Genomic DNA, 18,737 nt, shown 5'->3' with positions numbered 1-18,737 from the left:
AATACAGCTGCTCTTTGAGGACTTTTTAACTTTAAAATTCTTTAACAGTCAAAACTAAACTAAAATAGTAAGAAATTACAATCGATTTTGAAAAAAAATTTTAATGTTTCTTCGTTACAATGATCGCTAAGTCTGCGCTACTACTAAAAAGATTAGTGCAAGCCTGAATAAAAAGCTGATCATTTTGCCAGAAATGGACATTTGTCGTTATTAGTCGGGAAAAAAATTACGGAAAAAAAGTCATTTAAGGTACTCGCTTCTGACACAGATAGTTTTCTATATCTTCGCACAAATCAAACACAATTTTTTTTTAAAATGACTATTTGTTGACTCTATATTAACACAAGTTCTTTTGATGAACTTTAAGCTTCTTTTTAAAAACCATGGGTATTCAAATAAAATTAAAACTCTAGTGTAGTGTTAGATCTGCTAGAAATGAACGGAACCTTATCCCGGCAAATAGTACAAACATAGGCGTTAATTACAACCACTACAAGTAAGCTCTTGAAAAATTATTTTGAACTTAGACTAGCTTTCTATTAATATTAAAATTTTCGAATTCTAAATATTAACATAACCTCGAAAGAGGCTTGGACCACCTTGACTAAAATGATGACAACAAATATATAGTTTAATTCAACTGTTTGCCTTTCGCTAAATTTAAACTCAAAAATGTGGAGAACAGAAACAAAAAGAGACTTTCTTTGCAGAGTAATGTGGTGCAAACAAAAAAAGTGATCAAAATAAAATGACTAATTTTCTAAAATCAGTACATTAAAAATGAGATTTTCGAGGGTGCAATAGTCTGAACAACGAAGTGAGAAATGACAACAAAAAAAGAAAATTGGAATTTTTTGCTAGGAAAACGTCAATGACAACAATTTGTCTCTCGAGAAAATTGTCAAAGGCAACAAAAATCCCATAGGGGAAAAAGTGAAATTTTTTTAAATAACCAAAACAGTAAGGTTGTTTCTTCTCTAAATGACACGATTAAAACTTTCTTCTCTTTTGAAAAAGACACTTGAAAAACGAATACAAGAACAAGTTCTATCAGGTTAACTGTTTTTTTTTAAATAGTAAATTTTAAAATGTGAAGATTTCAATTTAAGCTGATATAGTAAATATAGAGCAAAAATATGAATACCTAATACAAATATATAAAACATGAAAATGAACCCTATATAGCAGTGGTATTGATGTACAAGTGAACAATAAACATTTTAAACGTTTTTGCATCCTATGGATGAATCTCTCAGAGATTTGCTAGATTAATTTTATAATTTAAAATTTCGTTTTGGAAAGCTGTTTTAAAACTCTTCCCCTGTGCTTTGAGCTGCACTTTGGTCCTTTTCTTGCCCAGGATTGGGATCAAATGTATGTTTTAGCCCATTTGCTTTGTTTTGAGCACAAGTGACGTCACAGGTGACATTTGCGGCACTTTTGTGTTCGAAGTAGATGTAGCTCTCGGCTAGAGAAGTTGTTGATGACATCCGAGTGAGCATGTCGTCGAAGTCAGTGGGGAGGGTGCCTGTCATATTGAATGCTTCTTTCACTCTGTATTCGAACTCCCATTCAATGTTGCCCGTCATCTTGGCTGAAACAGGAAATATTGCATACGCTCACGTTCCGGACTGAAAGTTGGGATTTCGAAAAGCCTAAAATGCTTTCCGGGGATAAGGGACCGTACGGTGAAAAAGACTACAAAAAATTAACGCATAAATATCCTGTGACCAACACAATTTTTGTGTTCGTTTTTTTATATTGCAGCTGGGTTAATTAGCGCGGATTAAGACTAGCAATAAATGTCATGTAAGGAAATGGGGCTAAGGAAATTTATACCAGGGGATTGTTTTGTTAAGCCAATTTTGACCGTCCAATATCTTGCAGAACAAAAGTTGCAGCATTGATAACTTCTCCACAAACAAAATTAATAGTTTACGCGACATTTTTAAAATTTCCTTGAAAAAAAATTTTTACTTGAAAAAAAAAACAATTTACTTAGCATGCTTTATCACTTTTTCACTTTTCACATTCACTGAAATTTTCAAAATAAATCTAGATACATGTTGGAATGCTTTTTTTACATTTCTAACAGACCAAAGCAAACTGCTTCAAGATGGCGCCCTAAGCAAAAAACAGATTGAGTAAATTTTACATGTGTGGTGAAAGCCTTCGGGAAAATGAACAAATATGTTCACACACTCTTTCGTGAAATTATTACCAAAAACTTTGTTGGTAGTCGTGTGCTTATTTTAAATATGCAAATTAATTTTTGTTGTGAAAAAATTTCTTGTTGATAACTTTTGAATTATTCAACAACAACTTTCACCGAAATTTATAGGGATTTTATACATCACATTTTAATTCATATAAATGTTAGTTTCAAAAACTTTAAACGAATTGCTCTCAAGTTTCTTCTGCAAATATATTGTTTCGATAATTAGCGGAACCTCTGAGATCAGATATATTTGTTAAAGATTTCGATTTCGAAAATTATGGTCACGGCAACACTTTTAAATAGGATATTTCAAAAATATAAAGAAAATCTGCTCGATGAAGAGACGAGAATATGTTTTCTTTCTTTTTGTTTATACACCACCCCGCGTTTTTTGGTCAATGACATCGAGCTGAAGGAAATTTTTAGACACGTTTTTCGTAACTTGAGAAAACACATTTTTGTAGAAGACGAAGCAACGTAGATCTCAGACATTATGAAAGATAAATCAAATTTTTGGTCCTCTGGCAATAAATATAATTTTAGCTTTCAAAATTCAATTTATGTCTTCCATAAAGTTGGAGGTAGCGATAACTAAATGGTCAAATAGATGAGAGCTGGGTACAACCATATTAGGAGATTTTGAGTAGCTTTTGTCAGTAATGTCAATCATATTTTTTTTAAATTTCTCGACGCTGTTTATGTAAACCTGTAACGATAGTAAATATACAGCATCCACAGGTACAGAAAGAGTGAGCGTCGGGAATATTTTAGTGCTGGCCAATTGCTTCTGTAAAAGAAGTGAAAACGTGTTAAAAAAAGTGGCGTTCCATCAAACCTATAGGCAAGCAAGTAGAATGTTGAAGACGAGGTCAAGTAAGCCAAAAAATATTGAGATACCTTCGTGTTTATTTGTACCTGTTGTCCCCAGGGACGCCATGGATACCTGTCTATTGGAGTTGGCAACCACTGGATGATACAAAATTGGACGTAAATTGTTTGTTTCGTACACTGGAATACATTGTTTGTTGCTAATTCTACGCAAGGTTTTGATTGTAACCGTTAACAATGCATAGTTTCTGGTTGATAACAAAACTATTGCACAACTTTTGTTTCGTTTTTATGTCAGCTCACTTTTACTTCGTCTTAGTTGGCGTTCACCGTTTAAAAATAAACCTGGTTTAGATAGGTATATATGTTTATGTGCTTAAAAGTTGCCAAAAAGTTCATTCTGCAAATGATAGACTGAAACAATCTGTGAATGCACAATAGCGATCCAAAACCTATCAATGGTGTTTGTTAATTAGTTGGTCTCAAACTAAAAACTTAGTCTGTATTAAACATTCTAAACTGCACTTGCAGATTATTTTGCTCACGTGGACTCATGGTATCAAAATTATCTTTGCAACCATGAAGTAAAATACTTGTCTAAATCTTTCATCTGGGGATGAAACGGAAATTGTCTGCCCGTATCCTAAAATCCAAGAATGTGCAGAAAATTTTGCCGTAACAGCGCCGATTCAAAAATCAATTTTTTATTTGTCCAAAAATAAGCACTGATTGTGCTAATTTAATTGCTGCCTGTGCTGAAAAATTCGTCTAATTCACCATAAATAGACCGCAATTTATTTTGGGTTCTTTTTTTGCGTATGGGCTCATTTTTCAGCGCTACATCAGTGCCTCTTTTAAAATTATTTCATATCGCCGTTGGTCTCAAACTAAAATTTTGGTCGATATTAAACAATCTAAACTGCACTTGCAGATTAATTCGCTCATTTCAATTCGCAGTTTAATTCGCACACATTTTTATTTGTCCAAAAATAAGCGCTGATTGTGCTAAACTAACTGCCGCTTGTGCTGAAAATTTCGTCTAATTCACCATAAATAGACCGCAATCTTTTTCGAGTTCTTTTTTGCGGATGGGCTCATTTTTTCAGCGTTACATCAGTGCCTGTCTTAAAACTAATTCATAACGCCGTCGAGGTGTACCGCCTTCAATTTTCCGCCTTTGTAAAAATTGCTTGAAGACCAGGCAAAGAAAATCTGATACATTAAGAGACGAGCGCAGTATCTATATTTCGCAGAGTTCCACCGTTTTTGAGGAAGAGATACTTTCAAGTTGGAAATTAGGTAGCAAGAGCTGTAATACATCGCTTTATATAGGTATACTTTTTTCGCGCTGAATACTACTGCAAAACTACTTGGTTTAATGTGCGCTTTTAGTTAAGTAGAAGTCGTTTAAAGATTAATTTTAGTCCAAACAGGGCTAAGATTATATAGGCACAGATTTTTTTAACTGTTTCAAAGCGTAGGTCGGGAAATCCGGCAATACAGCCCCCGAAATATCTAGGAACAATATCTCGACACACTCCCAAACCTTTTACTTCGTTTTACTTGGCGTTCACCGTTTAAATATAAACCTGGTTTAGATAGGTATATATGTTTATGTGCTTAAATGTTGCCAAAAATTTCATTCTGAAAATGATAGACTGAAACAATCTGTGAATGCACAATAGCGATCCCAAACCTATCAATGGTGTTTGTTAATTAGTTGGTCTCAAACTAAAATTTTAGTCTATTTTAAACATTCTAAACTGCACTTGCAGATTATTTCGCTCACGTGGACTCATGGTATCAAAATTTTCTTTGCAACCATGAAGTAAAATACTTGTCTAAATTTATCATCTGGGGATGAAACGGAAATTGTCTGCCCGTATCCTAAAATCCAAGAATGTGCAGAAAAATTTGTCGTAACAGCGCCGAATCAAAAATCAATTTTTTATTTGTCCAAAAATAAGCACTGATTGTGCTAATTTAATTGCTGCCTGTGCTGAAACATTGGTCTAATTCACCATAATAGACCGCATTCTTTTTTGAGTTCTTTTTTTGCGTATGGGCTCATTTTTTCAGCGTTACATCAGTGCCTGTCTTAAAATTAATTCACAACGCCGTCGAGGTGTACCGCCTTCAATTTTCCGCCTTTGTAAAAATCGCTTGGAAACCAGGCAAAGAAAATCTCATACATTAGGAGACAAGCGCAGTTTCTATGTTTCGTAGAGGTTCCACCGTTTTTGAAGAAAAGATATTTTCAAGTTGGAAATTAGGTAGCAAGACCTGTAATACATCGCATTATATAGGTTTACTTTTTCGCGCTAAATACTACTGCAAAACTACTTGGTTTAATGTGCGCTTTTAGTTATGTAGAATTCGTTTAAAGATTAATTTTATTCCAAACAAGGCTAAGATAATATAGGCACAATGTTTTTTTACTGTTTTAAAGCGTAGGTCGGAAAATACGACAATACAGCCCCTGGAATATCTAGGAACAATATCTTGACACACTCCCAAACTTTTTACTTCGTTTTACTTGGCGTTCACCGTTTAAATATAAACCTGGTTTAGATAGGTATAAATGTTTATGTGCCTAAATGTTGCCAAAATTTCATTCTACAAATGATAGACTGAAAGAATCTGTGAATGCGCAATATCGATCCAAAAGCTATCAATGATGTTTTTACTTAGTTGGTCTCAAACTAAAATTTTAGTCTATATTAAACATTCTAAATTGCACTTGCAGATTAATTCGCTCACTTGGACTCATGGGATCAAAATTATCTTTGCAACCATGAAGTAAAATACTTGTCTAAATCTTTCATCTGTGGAGAAAACGGAAATTGTCTGCCCGTATCCTAAAATCCAAGAATGTGTTGAAAATTTTGTCGGAACAGCGCCGAATCAAAGTTCAAATTTTTATTTGTCCAAAAATAAGCGCTGATTGTGCTAAACTAACCACTGCTTGTGCTGAAAAATTTGTCTAAGTCACCATAAATAGACCGCAATCTTTTTCGAGTTCTTTTTTGCGGATGGGCTCATTTTTTCAGCGTTACATCAGTGCCTGTTTTAAAATTAATTCATAACGCTGTCGAGGTGTACCGCCTTCGATTTTCCGCCTTTGTAAAAATCACTTGGAAATCAGGCAAAGAAAATCTGATACATTAAGAGACAAGCGCAGTATCTATATTTCGCAGGGATTCCACCGTTTTTGAGGAAGACATACTTTCAAGTTCGAAATTAGGTAGCAAGACCTGTAATACATCGCATTATATAGGTATACTTTTTCGCGCTGAATACTACTGCAAAACTACTTGGTTTAATGTGCGCTTTTAGTTATGTAGAATTCGTTTAAAGATTAACTTTATTCCAAACAGGGCTAAGATAATATAGGCACAATGTTTTTTAACTGTTTTAAAGCGTAGGTCGGGAAATACGGCAATACAGCCCCTGAAATATCTATGAACAATATCTCGACACACTCCCAAACCTTTTACTTCGTTTTACTTGGCGTTCACCGTTTAAATATAAACATATCATTTGAATTTTATAGCTACACCAGAGAGTCTTGTCTCATTGTTCTCTTAAGGAGTCTCGTCCTGTTCATCCATATTTAAAGCGGTTTGGAACCATATCAAAAACTGCCCTGATGCTACCAATACAGGCTACCAAAAACGTGCCATTCAATTTACGGAAAACTATTATTATTCATTTCATGTACTGATAATAGAAGGGATCGAAATATTACAAGGCGATTAATCCATTCAAATATACTTCAGTGTGCATTCTTATGTTATGGTGTCCAGTTTAGCTTACTATTGGTTTAAAATGTTGGATTGAGCACGAAGGATGGAATTTATCAGCACTGAATAATTTCATTCACATCAATTGCAAAGACTGAATCAAATCAAAAAGTACCTACGAGAAGGTTAAAATGAACGAATTGTTATTCAAATTTATGTGAATTGCAAGCTGTTCTTGTTTTCTACTTGCTGTTCTTGCTGGCTTAAAAAACAGAAAAGAGGAAAAAAAACAAGTATAAGAGTCTACACTAAGATGAAAACAAAATGTTTAAATTAAAAGCAGGCAGCGCAAATTAATTAGACAAGGTTTGTTAGCAATAAGTGAAACAACTTTGAAACAAACTTAGAATACTGAATTTTAGAGGTTCGTTGAATTTAAACTCGATTGTAAACATTTCTGTTTTCCTCGTCTGGGCTGTTGTTTATCACGGCACTTACCTGGTTTATTTTAAGAAGCATTGAAAAATAACCTCTATATTCCGTGATTTTTAACAATCAGTCTAATTTATACTGCCTGTCTAGCTTCACGATGTCCCGATTTCACCAAGATAATCATCCAGAAGTTGAGCGGGGATGTCATCTTTTTTGTAAGTTTCAAAGCATGTCGGAGTAAATTTTTGATCTCCGTAATACCACCGCTTTTCTGAAGAAAAACCCTTTCTTGGCTAAATAACGTGAAAAAAATTTTATGACACCTTTGTTGAGATTTTTTGCCGTTAAAACCAATTCCATTTCTGATTGTTGACAACAGGAAGAATAACATAGCTTCATCTGAAGTCTACTGTGGTAATTCGAAGAAAACGTTTTTGTGTTAGTTATCTTCGTGATTTTCAATTACAAAGCTGATAAGGCGAATGGCATCTTTGATAATATCGATCCATTATCGAATCTTAGAAACTTTGCCATCGCATAGCAATCTCGAAACCTGTACGCAACACTACATATTCAACACTACCGCTTGTTGAAATCAAATACTTCACCGGAAACTTTGACTTTTTTATTCAAGCACGGGACCAAAGTAAAGGGGCTGACTTCTCTTCCTTTGCTCAGGCTTTAAGGAAACAATCATTTGAATTTATTAGGACAAAGTGCTGAACTGATTGAAAATTAGCTGAAACAAAAAGTAATCGAACAAAATTTTCACCACTTGTATTGTTTTCTGAAAAGTTCCTCAGTTACAATTTTTCTAAATAGAGCTTGAAATAATAGTTTTTATCTTCGCCTTTTTAGATTTACTGTTCTGAGTTTTCAGGCTTTTAATTATTTTCAAGAATCTTTGCTATTTTTAATGAAAAATTGATCAATAAAAAATTCTGAAAAATCCCTCATTTTAGCGTGAAGGAAAATGAAATTACCTTCAACTGAGATTCTTTCTAAGCTAATTATTGCATATACTATGTCAGCGCTGCTCTTGATTTACTCAGAAATGATTGTGAAAAGTTCGACGTTTCCGATATTATGTCAGCGCTGATCAGCGCCTCCTAGAACTCATTCAAAAAAATTTCAGCATTACATACTGGCTACCCGGGTCGAGGTTTTTGGGTAAATTTTTGTAAGAAATGCGGTGAATGCGGTGAATTTTTGTAAGAAATGCGGTGATTGCGGTGAATGCGGTGAAAATAAATATTTCACCGCATTTCACCGCATTTCTTACAAAAATTCACCGCATTTCGTACAAAAATTCACCGCATCGAGTTTTGTGGCAAAATAATGTAAGAAATGCGGTGAAAGCGGTGAATGCGTTGAAAAAAAATAATTCACCACATTTCACCGCATTTCTTACAAAAATTCACCGCGACATTCACCGCATTTCTTACAAAAATTCACCGCATATGATTTTCAAAGTTTAATCAATCTGATTTAAATTCACATGAAATTTTAAAGATGTAAGGGACAGTCGGAGCAGTGGACTAAGCAGTGGATGGCATTCAGGAGGTCATAGGTTCGAACCCTTGTGGGGATGATTCTTTTTTGTAAGAATACTGAGGAGGCGTTGAAAATAAATAATTCACCGCGATTCACCGCATTCACCGCGAAAAGATGTAAGAAATACGCGGTGAAAATTATTTTTTTTCACCACATTTCACCGCATTTCTTACGAAAATTCACCGCCAAACCTCGACCCGGGTAGGACTCGTTTCACAAACTAAGTAATTACCTTTAGTGACATTGAGATAGTAAGTGGTGTAGTCAGCCACAAAAAATGTGGCATCCTCCCGTTTAGAGTCCACGTAGTAGATTCTGTATCCCATATTTGCATTTGAGTATGTTGTCACACTGGGTGCTGTGAAAGCAGTGAGCACAGGTGTGTTCACACCTTCTTTGATTGTGTCGTCATAGTACACTGTCAGGCCATCTGTATGAGTATGGCCGTTGAACCATCCTGTTATCGTGCTCACGTATCGCTGCATTATCTTGTCGTACCTATAGTCAGTGTTTAAAACTTTAGATCTTAATATCCGTTGTTTTGAAAGTGCCTCGTTTTAAAATCCGGTGATTTCGATGTGCCTCCCAAATTGAGGACAGACGGAATCAAGTATGTCCAGACCAAAGATGAACGCACGAGGGGGACGTCGTGCGTTCAAAATTACACGGTCTGGAAACACGGATGAATGCACGATGGTCTGGACATGAACGCATTATAGTCTGCACATAGGCACTTTCCATCTGGGACGGTCTGGTCATATCCGGCTTCGGTCTGGCACCTCAACCTGGGTGGATATTTTTGATCAGAAAAAAAATACTAGTGAGCATGGATAATTTCACTCACAAATTTGAATGCAGACTTAACCTGATAGGTTACCATAGGTGACGCATTTTTTACAGAAGAACCCTTTGCTGCCCGATGGACGAAGAATCCTTTTCTGCCCGTTTTATGAGCCGCAAACGGACACGTGGACACGTGAAAATTGAACAAATGTGGAAATTATAGACGATTTAAATCTGGTCATAATGGAAAACTAACTTAAATTGTATTTAGATTTGCCATTTTGAAAATTAAAAAATATATATTTGCTTTTATTGAGAAAACTGGAAAAGTCGAAACTCGAGCCTCCTTATATATGTTGTATGCTAACATGTTTTTGTAGTAAGGGAGAGTGAACTCTCGGTGGTGGCTGATGATCCACGCCTTGATGTTCCTGTCTTCACACTCTTGCAACTCATCCACTGAAAACACATTTGCGGTTTTAGCGGTCATAGTTGATCAGTCATTTTAACAGAACAAAAAGAGGCCAACTCTAAGTAAACACTGACTGAAATATTTTTTCCGAAAAGTACGCTTAAGAAATTAAATAACATTTTTGTAAAGTAAACTTAGACTAACTGATATCCTTTCAGGAGAGATACAAAAGTGGTTCCTTTGATAAGCTCTAAAAAATTGAATCATCCTTTGAAAAGACATCCTTCTCAACCTTTTTTTGTTTTTCGAGGAAAAAATGAGGTCCTCATACTTCATTTTGCGATATTGCTTAAATGGCCACTAATTTTAGTCTGATAATCTAATTTCACCTCTCTGTATATTTATTTTGTGAAGTCTGAAACTGCTCCGAGCAAATTCCATACTCTAGATTTCTTCTCCAACAAAAATTCAAAAAACTACTGCAAAAAACTAACCCACTCTAACTTTCTTTTCTGATTGATTTGACACTCGGGGTTTATGGTGCATCCGACTTGAAGATAAAGAGCGCGCGCAATTAAGTCTGAAATTTAAAAAAGGTACAACTTTTGGTTCTCTATAGGAATGAAACACATAGAAAAGGAATATTTTGAGTGTCTGCTTTGAATTGATAAAAACATAAACAATTTTCTGTTTTCAATACAAAAATTTTTGCAGTACATTAACATAACAATTAAAAGGTTAATATCAAGCAGAGACGCAGTAGACAGTACAAGCCATAAGAAAGAACCTATGCTTAAGTGAAATATTATGCTCCATAGATAAATTCTTTTAAGTTTAGTTTTCCGCTGGATACACTGACTTTTTGAGGAAAAGACAACTGAGCCAACCTACCAAAAGTGGCGAGAAGATTTTTGTAAATAGAGCTTCTGATTCCCATCTAATGTTTATAAAACACTGGTTATTAAAAGAATGGTAGTATAGTTTTCGGTTTGCCCGGGTTTGGATACAAAGTGGTTTTAATCCCAAAATGCGGCCCTTCTGCGACACTTATGACACTTTTTAATTCTGCTTGAACAAAAAATATACAACTCACACCCAATGTCCACTAATGAAAACGTCAAAAAGTAGATTCACGCACATTTAATTAATTTGAGGAATTAAGAGTGAAGACGCGTTTTTAAATTTCTTTTGATTGAAGAAACTACATTACATTGCATTATAGGATGGCAAAAGCAAAATACCATCAAAGAGTTATACCGAAAAATATCAGTTCATTTCAAGAGTGTTTCAAACTAAATTTCAGGCAATTGAAAATCAGTGTTAACCACATTTACTGCAAAACATTTACGGGAGGTGACTCCACAATTAATATCCCTTACAGTTCATCTGTTGCACCTCCTGAAATTACATAGCACCTCACAAGCAAATCTTAACTTTGCGATCGACGATTTTGGTAATCATAAAAACAAGGTGAAGCCTTTTCCGTTACCAAAAACCTTAATAATGGACCTGTTGTTTAAACTGTTAGAAAAAAATGTAAACTTTTTTCAAAAACGCTGTTCTTACTGGTGATCTTGAATTCTCTGAAATAAAACTACGATCCTGAGATCCTGAGGGTACCACTTTTGTTTTTCTTAGATTTCACAAAAAACTGCTCTAAGTAATCTTGTTGCCAGCTATTTACTCATAATTGATCAATGCCTGTTGAATCAAATTGTACAAACAGAGAATTAAGAACACGTAAAATGACGTGACTAAAGTCTTCCTCTCAACACAGAAACTTCATTAATTTTGAAAGATATATATTTCTACAATATCTTTTCCGAAACAAAACAAAAACAAATAATTTTTGAAAATAGTATTAATTTATAACTGGTTTCATGGCCAAATACAATTGATGGAAAAATGAAGAAACGTCAGTAGATTAATGTAAATTTTTACTTTTTTTCGAATAATTTTATTATTTTCATACTATTGCAATATTATCCAAAATTTTTTGCTTGTCCTCTAAATTTGTTGGGATGAAAATTTTTTGCTTCTCCTCTATATTTGTTGGGATGAATAATTTTATCTAAATAAAATTGTAATATTGGCCTCCGGATTTCATGGATAATCGGCAATTAAGCTGGCAAATTAGGCTGCCGTTTTTTTTGAGGAAGACATAATTGATTACTGGAGTCAAAATCATATAGATCTGGAAATATGTTCAATTTATCAGAGTGCAACCATCTTGCTATTTTGATTTCACTAGCGATAAAAAACGGGTTCCCTTGGGTTGTAACTTGACGTGAGTCAGCTGAATTCCGCGGTTTTAGCCCTAAGAAATTCAAAATTTTGTATCCGTTATTCAATTTTTTCACGTGTTGCTCGAATGGCTTATGCTGATAAAGACAGCTAAAATAGTCCCCAGTTCACAATATTAGCATCACGGAAAGCGAAGTGAATTCCAAAATTGTTCATTGTGAAATTATTAAAAATTGATACTTCACCATCAAGTTTTGCTTTTGGGTGATGGCAAATGGCTGCATTTTAAAAAGAAGTACAAAAATCCTTTTTATTCATATTTTTCATGGCACTGAAGTTTTTAACATATGATATTTTTGAACACAAAAGTAAGGAAACATAGCTACGCGATTCCATTTTCCACAGGAATCTAATGTTTTGGCTTCAAAAAAACTGTTTTTAAGTTGTTAACGTTATTAAATTTTTCAAAAATTAACAGCAATAAGGAATAAACTTTTTGTTCTTCCTTTTTCCCATCCCTTTCTTGAAGAGGGAATGAAAAATCATTTGTTTTCCGAAGTTTTCGTAGAAACATTAATTCAAAAATTTTCTACAGTTTAATTAATTAGAGATTAATTAAAAATTGCCTCTCTTTAGAATTTTTATAATCATAGCAAGAAGTTTAACAGTGGAATAAATACTCAACTTGAATTAAGTTTCCTTTTATAAACAATCCTGATGCATATTCATCGCCATAAAAGGAACTACCTAAAGAAATATTAAAAGAAACATCAGATTAAAAGCAAATACCTTTTATTGATGTTTGATGTATTTTAAAGGTCTTCTAAAGAGACCAATCCAGACAAAAGAGACCTATAATGAGGCTTTGTCACTATCAAATTGGATGAGGGCGGGGAGGTTGATGCCCAGTTCGATTTCACGGATAATCAATCGGACTTTCTCTCGTTAATTTTGTGGTTCGTCTTTGTCTTGGTCAAAAACACATAAAATTTATTCCCAAATCCTACTGAAACCCCAAAGCTGTTATAAATTCATTTTGCAAAGAGAAACAAAATGAACAGGGAACTCTACATAGATACTTAGAGTTCGAAAAATTTCATAAAATTTTGAATAATAAAGCCATTTGAACAATTAAGCAGTAAATTTTTTCGCTGTTGATAAGAGCATAAACTAAAAACAATTTGCATCGAAGTTCGCTATGTCTTTTAATATAGGGTTTTTTCATATCTTTGTTATTCTCATGCTCTTACGAGGAGAGGAATAAAAGCGAATGTGTTTGGTGACCTGCTTGCTCGTTGCCATTCATTACGCTGAATTGAGCTCAATGCATCATGTCTCGAGCAGTGAAGCCAGCTGGTTTAATCTCAATTTTAGCTACTAAGAAATCTTTGTCAACTCATTTTGCATATTTTAACGGCAGTATTGAAAAAAAATTTCAATTTTTTTAATCACAGTCTATTATAAGAAACCCCAGATGACACTTTCAAACTTGATAACAGACCAGTCAGATCATAAGGGCAGTTTCATTAGCTCAAAGAAGTAGATTAACTTTGGAAACAGTTACATTATTGTTTTTGAAACAAATAGAGAAACAAACCCCTTTCTTAAACTATTGTCTGCTGTTGACTAAATGGGTTGCAATTAAAAAAAATTACGTCATTTCAAATCCTATCACATGAGATCGAAGCTGCACTATTCTGTATTTAAGAAACGTTACTTCCTCTAAGAATATCAGACAAACATCGACCAGCGACCATAACAACTGCGAACTCCATTTAAAGAAAACATAGCAGGTAGAAAACTAGAAACAACTCGAAGAGTCATGCAAATAAAAACTCTTATCTAACCATATTAAATTCAGAAATATGAAAAAAAATAAGAAGAACAAAATTAAGTGAGAAAAAAAAACAATTTTCAGTGATAAGTGGAGGCAGCTAGGCGGGGAAGGAAGCAGGTGCGGAAGTGAGGGGAAGGGTAGATTAGATAGGTAGCAGTGACTTGTATGCGATCAAAAGTTTTAAAAATCACTTTTTCAGCTTGAATATTATTATTAATTCCTAACTATTAAAAGTTACAAAACTAAGCTACTGTTCCAATGTTCAAAAAAAGAAGTCAACGTTCTAAGACAGAAGTCGATTTTTGAAATCAAAAGTCAAAAGGTCAAGTCATGAACATTTATTTTTCAGCTAAATAAAGCATAGCCAGTAGAATACCGAAAAAATATTCAATATAATCTCTAAATCTACCTCACATATAAAAGAAATATCAAAAAAGAGAGAAACAACGAAAAATTAACTCTCTATTAAAACTACAAAAAAACTGATAACTCAATTTCTAGTTCTGGTCTTTTTGTCAAGCGTAGGGTAGGAAATGGAGATTTGGGGGGACGTAGCTAGACTTGGAGGGCGTAAATGATGTGGTGAGTAGGTGAGAGGGGGTAGGTGGGAGATAGGTAGGGGGTTTGGTAGTTGAAGGGGTGTTCAGTGGGGGTAGGGAGTAGTCGGGGAGAAGGTGAAGTGGGCAGGGGGTGTGAGATGGGGAGAATTGAAGTGGGGAGAGGTGAATTGGGGGGCTTGTAGGGTTGCGGTGCTTGGGTTGATGAGGTGTCTGTAGTGTGGATAGAGAGCAGGGATTGTTGTCAAAGAAAGCTGTCTCAAGAAACCCCTTTGATCTTAAGTGTTACGAGCACTTCCTAATTACAATTTATTAGTAACTAAGTTAATGTCAAAATCCAATGTTTGAAAACAGAAGTCAGCGCTCTAAAACAAAAGTCAAAACATAAATTATGAACAAACTTGCATCCGCAAAAGAACCCGTAGAATCTAAATACTCTTCTTCGAGTAGCCAAAGTCTGTAGAAAACCAATACTCTTCTTTGCGTGGTAAAAACATAACATTAGCTAATTGTTGTGATAAACTTATTAAAAAGATTGTTTCATGTTAAATGTCTACAAACGCAAGGTGTGGAAGACCTTCAATGGAAGGGTTTTAGTGACCTGCGTGTATGTTTAAATGAGATATCACACTTTCAAGACGTCAAACAACAAAGGCCTGCTGGTTGGTGACTCACAGGTCAGACAACTCATTTACCCTGAAATCAACATCCTGTCCCTTCCTGGCGCAGGGTTGAAACACGCGCAAAACTTCATACAACCAAAAGGAAAATACGAGAAAATAGCAATATTCAATGGTGGAAACGACTTGTACAACAGATATTTGCCCTCCAACACTCCAGTGCAGGAAGTAGTTGACAGTATCTGTGAGTTAGCAAACACCCTTTTTGAAGTTACCGATAACGTTTTTGTTTTTGGCATCCCACCACGTTTTCACCCAGAACAAGAAATTGAACAAGTTAAATCCGAGTACGAGGACCACGACCTGCTTCGCCATCGCTCAGTAAATCGAAAACTTCATAAGCTATCCGAAAAATACGATTGGGGTTTTCGGGGCTTAGCAGACGCTATCTACTCCAGTGCTCAAATTTCAGACAACGACAACGTCCATCTTAACAACAAAGGCCAAGTAGTATCGTTACTAAAAAACAAGGTTTTGTATACGAACAAGCTAGCAGCTGGCTGAAAAGCACCCACAAGTTTTCGAGTGTTCCCGTGATACCGGTTGTCGGTGCAGTTTTTTCGATTAGATTAGAGTACCATAGACCCCCGTACGGCGGTCACGGGCTCTTTTCTATCCTTCCTCCAGCAGCTCCTCGTATATCAAGTAATTCCAGTAAAACCATAGATCCCCGCACGGAGATCACGGTCAAAAGTAACAAGTTCAATAAACCATAGATCCCCGCACGGAGATCACGGTTTCCTAATATCATTTGACACGAATGTCGATTTAATAAAGATCGTAACAATCTTTTAAAACGATAGAAATATTTTTGAAAATAAAGTAAATCAACAGAAACGACAAAATGAGTCAAGAGCAAAAAGAAAAAACAAAACACAACCGATGCAAAAGTTGCTCAACGAGCATTGAAAATAAATCTGCCATTTTTCTATGTGTAGCATGTGGAGAATGCATGCATCTTACCCCTAAATGTAATGGTCTATCAAATGAAATTATTATGTGTATAAGTGGTATTCTAAACAACATTCTCTTAATATGACAAAGTTGTGTTGACCTAAAACAAAAAGATGCTTTGCTGGACCAAATCACAAATATTCGAAAAAACAATGAAACAGAAAAACTCTTACAAGAAGTTGAGGAATTAAGAGCTGAAATAAAAGTTAATAACCTAGCAGTCAAAACCCAACTAAATTCAATCCAGCAAGAGCTCGGGGAAAAGCCAAAAACATCACCCCCCCCCCCCAACAGAACCAAAGCCAATACCAATAAAACTTCCCCAACAAAAAATCCCGAAAAACCATGAAAACTATGAAGGCATAAGATTCCGAGGCATTCCTGAACTGAAATCAAACAACAGTCGTGAACGATACGAGCATGATCTAAAACAAGTCAAAGCGGTCACTAAGCACCTGCAAATTACATGCAATGTCACTGACTTAAAACGAGTTGGAAAATTCAGTGAAGGTAAAAGTCGAACCCTCATAGTCAAAATAGATAGTGATTATGCTAAACGCCTAATACTGCTATCACTCAGCAAAATGAAAAATTACAAAATGCCCATCTTTATAAGTAAAAAACTGAACCCTGAAGAACAGGCTGTTGAAAATGACCTTTTGCAAAAAAGAAGGCAAATGCTTGAAAGCGGCACAAAATCAAACGAAATACGAATACGAAATTTAAAGTTACAGCAACAAATTGATAAGAAATGGGTAGACATAAAAGTTGATCAAACAGAAAATGAAAACGTAAATAATCCATGACTACAAACACAAATGAAAATACTAACTTTCAATGCCAGAAGCCTACTAGATCTAAAAAGACGCTACTCATTCTCTAACTGCGTAAAAACTGAAAATGACTTGGACATTCTATGCATAACCGAAACATGGTTAACTGATGACGTACCTGATGAAAGCCTCTTCCTAAAAGAATATGCAATTCACAGGAAAGATAGACTCACAGACAATCATAAATCGATGCATGGAGGAGTTCTCATAGCTGTCAAGAACTTACCGCATGAAAGGGTGATCCTGGGTAATAATAATCTTGACCAGTACGTTGCTATCAAAGTTACCCCAAAAGATGTCCCAATGATAATTTGGTGCATTTACAATCCCCCTAAGCAAAGTAATTACAGATGGCCTGTCGAAAAAATGATAAACCTCATAAAAAACCTGAAAATGTTTGCTGAATAAGAAAATTGTGAATCAATAATCGTAACAGGAGACATAAATTTCGAACACACTTGTTGGAAAACCTTATGCTCCCAAAATGAATATGAAATCCAAATTCCTGAAAAAATATCACATCTCAATTTCCAGGAAGTCCTAAATCAGAAAACACAAAACCAGCTAGATGTGTTACTAACCAATAACCCAAACATTGTCATCACGAAGACCAGGAACAATGAATTCAATAAGAGTTTTAAATCTGACCACGACGCTTTTATAACTACCCTACAAATTGAGAAAACGACAACGATTGACACGAAACATAAAAAGACGCATTTAACAAAGTTGACTGGAAAGACTTGAACCTACATAGAGAAAAACCCATTTAATCCCTACTGCTACAGCAGCGTAGATCAATTAGTAATTCAATGGTACAAATGGCTAGACAAAGTTCTTAGCGAAAATGTCCCAAAAACAACAACCCACAGATCAAACTTAGCTCCTTGGGTAAGCAAAGATTCGTCCCACCTTATTAAAATAATATCAACCTTAAAACGAAAAACATCAAAGAAATCCACCTTGGCGAGATTAATAAAACTGAAGAAAATGGAAAAAGGATTAAGAAATTCCTTGAATGAGGACCAAGCAGAATTCGAAAGTAAAGTCTTTCAAGGTAGACGTTTTTCGGATCTTCAAAAATATCTGGAGTCAAGTCATAAAAGTAGTAGATACCCGGAAACAATGAAGTACAAGGATGCACAAACTAATGAAGATAAGAAAAAGTGTGCGTTTTTCAGTGAATTCTTTTCTAAAGTTTTCCTTAAAACCAATCAAATCAAGAAAAACTCCTTCGATAAACATCAGCACAATAAAATTGAAATAGACGAGAGTAAGATCAAAGAAATCCTATCAAAACTTCAAACAAACAAAGCCTGCGGCCCAGACAGGATAGGAAACACGGTACTAAAAAATCTGCCAGCCTTGTCTAAATCCCTTTTTCTGATTTTCAATACTGCCTTGAACAAAGGCTTTCTTCCATCCTACTGGAAAATCAGTGAAATTGTACCAATATTTAAGGATGAGAACCGGGCACTGATTGAACAATACCGCCCTATTAGTCTCTTATGTAGCGTCTCAAAAGTATTAGAAAAACTAATTTTCGACGAACTATATGAAATTGTCAAGACAAAGCTAGAAGAATCACAACACGGATTTAGAATGCATAGATCAGTAGTAATCCAGATGTTGCTTTTCCTAGACCTGTTGTATAATGAATTC

At 35.0% G+C, this 18,737-nt stretch overlaps 1 protein-coding gene across 2 annotated transcripts in view; it reads right to left on the bottom strand.

Annotated features, from left to right (window-relative positions):
- Positions 1-1,081: 1,081 nt before the first annotated feature.
- LOC142339850 (sphingomyelin phosphodiesterase-like) overlaps positions 1,082-18,737 on the bottom strand; it is a 35,185-nt gene continuing 17,529 nt past the window's right edge. For both annotated transcript variants that reach the window (XM_075390166.1, XM_075390165.1), the window contains exons 8-10: positions 9,927-10,017; positions 9,008-9,273; positions 1,082-1,594 (exon numbers count right to left, since the gene is read on the bottom strand). In XM_075390166.1, coding sequence (XP_075246281.1) covers positions 1,308-1,594; positions 9,008-9,273; positions 9,927-10,017 — 644 coding nt within the window. In that variant the 3' untranslated portion in view covers positions 1,082-1,307. The remainder of the gene's footprint in view (positions 1,595-9,007; positions 9,274-9,926; positions 10,018-18,737) is intronic.

The sequence above is a fragment of the Convolutriloba macropyga genome, chromosome 5 (genome assembly GCF_964194025.1).
Source record: "Convolutriloba macropyga chromosome 5, txConMacr16.3, whole genome shotgun sequence".
NCBI classification, from domain to species: Eukaryota; Metazoa; Xenacoelomorpha; order Acoela; family Convolutidae; genus Convolutriloba; species Convolutriloba macropyga.
The sequence above is the reverse complement of the archived record's forward strand: the minus strand, read 5'-3'. Positions and strand labels throughout refer to the sequence as shown.